General features: G+C 39.8%; 1 protein-coding gene across 2 annotated transcripts; it reads right to left on the reverse strand.

Annotated features, from left to right (window-relative positions):
- Positions 1 to 279: 279 nt before the first annotated feature.
- Positions 280 to 5,694, reverse strand: her8.2 (hairy-related 8.2). Of its 2 annotated transcripts, none has more exons than XM_037530886.1 (4): positions 5,390 to 5,694; positions 3,334 to 3,429; positions 3,162 to 3,240; positions 280 to 1,295 (listed from the first exon to the last, which is right to left on the reverse strand). In XM_037530886.1, exons 1-4 carry the CDS (start codon positions 5,432 to 5,434, stop codon positions 943 to 945), a joined length of 573 nt encoding a protein of 190 aa, XP_037386783.1. In that variant the 5' UTR covers positions 5,435 to 5,694; the 3' UTR covers positions 280 to 942. The 2 variants fall into 2 exon arrangements, with proteins under 2 accessions (XP_037386783.1, XP_037386782.1); XM_037530885.1 differs by having other exon boundaries at positions 3,162 to 3,243.
- Positions 5,695 to 6,163: the final 469 nt, after the last annotated feature.

Genomic DNA, 6,163 nt, shown 5'->3' on the forward strand with positions numbered 1-6,163 from the left:
CAATACACATGCGCAAAGTGTGGTGAAAAAGCTCACACCATTCATGAGTGATATGCTTGTATACAAGGTCGGCATTATAGCCTCATAATGTAGCCACATGCATAAAGAGCATAACACACAGACACAGTGTCATACAGGAGCATACAGTCTTGTGTAATTATATGTATGTATACAGTGCATGCATGTAATTGCATGAACGCAAGATCATGCAATGCATACATACATCATATATATATATATATATATATATATATATATATATATATATATATATATATATATATATATATATGCAAAACAATCCTGTACTGGACACTGAAAGCAGTGTAGGCAATATATCTATTCCTCACTACAAGGTTGTGATGAGATTATTCAACCTATTTGTAGACATTTTCACTTGTTTTAAAAGGCAACCTGAAATCAAAATTGACCTTTTTTACCTTTTAGTTCATGCCCCTGATAGGGCTGTTACAATTACTTCATAAAAAATAATTACTCGATTAAAAAATAATCAATAAGATACACATTCTCGATTAATTGGCTTAGTGATTACAATGTGAAAATCGTCACCAGCTGCCATCAAGCCTATTCAAGCCTGCACCACTGAAGGAGAGGACACCCACACCAGCAGGATCTCACAGATGTTCATATGTGTATGTCTGTAGTGGCAGAGTAATGTATATGGAGTAAAATCAAATGTTTGCTATTATAAAATGTATGTAAATTTTGTCAATTAATCATCAAAATAATCACTAGATTATTTGATTATTGGCAAATAATATTACTTGATAATGCAGTGTGACTGATATCATAATTGACAGCTCTAAACTAGAAATTATCACATCATATAAGTAAAAAAGATAAGTTGCCTACACTTAAGATGTTTTCACTTGCCAAGATACCATTTTTTGCAGTGCACATACAGTTTCCACACATAAATGTTCACCAGGGCCTCCACATCTCCAGAGCCGTCAGCTGTGGGCTCTCAGTTTGTTGAGGCCGACTCATAGGAGATCCGCTGCTAACCATTTCAGGAGAAGCAGGGCATGACCTCTGACCATTTACCCCGCTGCCATGGTAACAAACATGGTCATCATGGTCAGTGAGGCTGGGTTTGGGTCTCCTGGAGCATTCGGCCGCCGATCTGGGCAGCGACTTGAGCAGGTGGTTGAGAAGCCGCGAGCCGAGTGTTTTGTCCATCCAGTTGCAGGACAGCAGCATGTTGTGAACTTCATGCATGCACTGGATGTAGCCGGTGCTGTACCTCTGCTGGGCCTCCGAGTCCAACATCGGCTCTGTTTGGAGACATTAAGCACAGAACAGACCTACAATTAATGCTTTGCTTCAACAAATCAGTTTTTAAAACTCTCCTAACTCTATAATGGGTGATTTTGGTGTTGCAATGTAAACATTCTGGACAAAGCATGACTAAGATTAAGACTTTTCTTCAAATCATTCTTCGTATATATGCTGAATAAAGTAATCCACTGAATTTACTTGATTCAAATGTTTATGTAATTTTAACATGATTCAAGTTTATAATGTGTACAACAATCACTTCAAGAGACATTAAGGAAAAAACAGAGGTATGATTAATGTTCTTCCTCCACAAACCACATTTTAAAGCTCTTCTATAATGTATATCCAAATGTCGCTGCTGTCGGAAGAAAACCTCGTATCTCCATTTTTGTCATTTGTCAGTTTTTGACATAATTTCAAAGGACCTGTTGCCCTTTACCTTGTGTGTATGTATATATGACTTGGAAAGACGTTTGGTTCCATTGACTTGCATTAAAACTACGGTATGTTTTTTCTTTCTCCTGTAAAGTTAACAGCAACGTACTCATCAAACACTACGACTCTCACAGCTACATATTAGTTCCAAAGCAGTTAACAAAGTATGTAGTTGCTGAATAAAAGGTCTGAAGATTAATAACAGCAAAGATTCAATTGGGTAGTAACATTTCTTGAACATCAGCTTTTTTCAGACACAACAGGCTTGTGCTTTTTAATGCCACATGCTGGCAGCTGATTGAAACTGCAAGGCCAACTTCAGTTCCTGCTGTTGCTCAAAGGAGTGTTTCCCTGAAAAATTAAACGTACACAGATTTCCACTTATACAAAATATAGTCAATCAGTGAAGATACATTTGTTGTATAAGATTTGCTTCTTTTTATTTTGACACTGGAGCTATTAGGCTAATGTGGCTAAAAACATGACGGAAACATTATTTCACTGGAGAAGCTCTTAGGCTGGCCTGGTGGCTGCACTGACCTAAAATGTGTCCATTTCACTTTCCAGTAAACCATTTCTTTACCTACTCTCACTGGAACTTACACTGGTCAGCCATAACATTGAAACCACCTCCTTGTTTCTGCTCTCACTGTCCATCTTTTAAGCTCCACTGACCGTATAGCTCCACTCTGTAGTTCTACAGTTACAGACTGTAGTCCATCTGTTTCTCTGATACTCTGTTACCCTGTTCTTCAGTGGTCAGGACCCCCTGGACCCTCACAGAGCAAGTACTATTTGGGTGGTGGGTCATTCTCAGCACTGCAGTGACAATGCATGTGGTGGTGGTGTGTTGTTAGTGTGTGTTGTGCTGGTGCTAGTGGATCAGACACAGCAGTGCTCCTGGAGTGTTTTACTGCAGCGCTGACAATGATCCACCACCCAAATAGTACCTGCTCTGTGAGGGTCCATGGGGGTCCTGACCACTGAAGAACAGGGTAAAAGAGGGCTAACCAAGTATGGTACATATATCTAGATACAAGGAGGTGGTTTTATTGTTACGGCTGATCAGTGCATATGAAATAACGAATGGTAGCATGCGGGGCAGTCATGGGCTGGAGGTCAGGGAGCCAGCCTCATGACCAGAAGGTCACTGGTTTGATCCCCAAAGCCGACAGCACATGACTGAGGTGTCCTTGAGCAAAGACACCTAACCCACAACTGCTCCCCAGGGATTGGGCTGCCCACCGCTCTGGGCAAGTGTGCTCACTGTCCCCTAGTGTGTGTGTGTGTGTGTGTGTGTGTTCACTAGAGTGTATGTGGTGTTTCACTTCATGGATGGGTTAAATGCAGAGTTGAAATTTCTCCGTTGTGGGACTAATAAGGGTCACTTAAACTAAAAACCCTGAAGAAGTATTTCAAACACTCACCATTAACTTTACTGCTCTGGATGTTCTGTAGGTGTTTAACAGTCATCTCCAGAATGTCCGCTTTTTCCAGCTTGGACTGCTGCTTATAGGGGCAGAAGTTTAAGTTAGTTTTAAAAAGAATCTCAGGGATGTGAGTTTAATGACCAACTTAAAACTGTTAAATAGAACTTACATCAAGTCTAAACGCCCCAACTACTGTCTCTCTGAGCTGATCCAAGCAGTGGTTTATTCTTTCCCGTCGTTTTCTCTCTATTAGTGGCTTCCTCAGCTGAACAAACACAAATGGGAGCCAAAACACAGAAGTCAGAGACTCTCTTCATCTCACAAACACCCGAGGAAGCTGGAGCTCCACTCTATTATCATGAAGCCAAAGTTGGCTTCTTATCTGCCGGCTTCTTTTGTAAATAGTCTGTTCCACCTTAAAGGGTTGGATGTCCCACTGTACAGTGTGTCTGTAGGCAGCTAACGCTTTACATAAAATGATAGGTAAGAAAATTATAGTCTATATAACCTGATAATCTGCCTAAATCAGCTCGGGAGTTATTAATAATATAAACTATGATAAGCTGCCCATATCCCTTGAGATCACAAGATAATTACTGTATTATCTCAAAATTACAACTTCGCAATCTTAAGATCACAAGACAGTGAACTCTTTGTCTGAACTTAACTCTAACATAACTCTAACATAACTCTAACATAACACTAACATAACTCTAACATAACTCTAACATAACACTAACATAATACTAACATAACTCTAACATAACTCTAACATAACGCTAACATAAAACTAACATAACACTAACATAACACTAACGTAACTCTAACATAACTCTAACATAACACTAACATAACTCTAACATAACACTAACATAACACTAACATAATACTAACATAACTCTAACATAACTCTAACATAACACTAACATAATACTAACATAACTCTAACATAACACTAACATAACTCTAACATAACTCTAACATAACACTAACATAACTCTAACATAACTCTAACATAACTTTTCTTGAGAGCACAAATTAACTTGTTTTCTAAAGATAACAATTGAGTTATCTTGAGATCGCAAAACCACGTGTTATCTGAAGATTGCAATTGTGTTTTCCTCAGAAGGCAAGACACTTAACTCATTATCTAAAATTAACTTTGGTATCTTGAGATCACAAGATAATTAGCTCGTTCTCTCAAGATAGTCATCCAGTTATAACTACGTCACGGCCTCTCTGTAGGACCAACACCCAAAACACAATAAAGTGCTCAAACGCGGAGTTACTGCGCTGTAGTAAGGAGTACTACAAACTCTAACATAACTCTAACATAACTCTAACATAACACTAACATAACTCTAACATAACTCTAACATAACACTAACATAACACTAACATAACTCTAACATAACACTAACATAACTCTAACATAACACTAACATAACACTAACATAACACTAACAACTCTAACATAAGTCTAACATAACACTAACATAACACTAACATAACTCTAACATAACACTAACATAACACTAACATAACACTAACATAACACTAACAACTCTAACATAAGTCTAACATAACACTAACATAACACTAACATAACTCTAACATAACACTAACATAACTCTAACATAACACTAACATAACTCTAACATAACTCTAACATAACACTAACATAATACTAACATAACTCTAACATAACACTAACATAACTCTAACATAATACTAACATAACTCTAACATAACACTAACATAACTCTAACATAACTCTAACATAACACTAACATAACTCTAACATAACTCTAACATAACTTTTCTTGAGAGCACAAATTAACTTGTTTTCTAAAGATAACAATTGAGTTATCTTGAGATCGCAAAACCACGTGTTATCTGAAGATTGCAATTGTGTTTTCCTCAGAAGGCGAGACACTTAACTCATTATCTAAAATTAACTTTGGTATCTTGAGATCACAAGATAATTAGCTCGTTCTCTCAAGATAGTCATCCAGTTATAACTACGTCACGGCCTCTCTGTAGGACCAACACCCAAAACACAATAAAGCGCTCAAACGCGGAGTTACTGCGCTGTAGTAAGGATGTGCGCGTGCGCAGGAGGACCATTTGATGGTATGGGGCCCTTAAGGCGGCCGGCGCGCGGTTTAAGGTGGAACGGAAATGTCGGCCGAACCGAACACGAAGCTTCAGCCTCGCCATCCTACCTTCCTCTCCTCCTTCGCGCTCGCGCTGGGTCGCCCCGCTGTCATTTCCCGCGGGTTTCTTAATTGCTCTGTTGAGTTTTGAGGTGCTCACGTTTTGACGCCCGAGTCCTCTCTGCAGCGCGTGAGCCGCTCTGTCTCTCACTTATAGAATTCGCGCGGATTTGCATTTGAATGCGCGGTGCGAGGGGCTAGAGGCGCGCGCACACATGCAATCACTCACAACTGACAGGTCACCGCCTCTATTGAAGCACACACACACACACACACACTCAGATACACGCACACACACACACACACACACACGCACACACACAAACACACACACACACACACACACACTCAAACACACACACACACACTCAAATACACACACACACACACACACACACACACACACTCAAACACACACACACACACACGGGCTCAAAGACAGGCGGCAGATGTCCAGTCTGGAACTATTTCTCTTCCCTCAGAAGAGGGAGTCACGTGGCACCCAGAAACGGCGCCAAGAGCAAACAAAAGTGAACAGCTTTCACGAGGCCCCGAGGTACAGTCTTACACGATCCGTACTTTAGTATGTTTGGTGTATCTGTACTGAAGTTTCTCCGTTCTGGGCGACTTTTTCCTTTCACTCCACTACATTTCAGAGTCTAATATCCGACTTTTCCCTCCTACATTTTGAGAAATCTGTCGTTCCTTTTGATTTCTGTGTGTATAAAAACGTAACATGTCAAAACGAAAGAAGCGCAAAGCCAGAGCACCAATCAGGGCCCA

The sequence above is a fragment of the Pygocentrus nattereri genome, chromosome 19, assembly GCF_015220715.1.
Source record: "Pygocentrus nattereri isolate fPygNat1 chromosome 19, fPygNat1.pri, whole genome shotgun sequence".
NCBI lineage: Eukaryota > Metazoa > Chordata > Actinopteri > Characiformes > Serrasalmidae > Pygocentrus > Pygocentrus nattereri.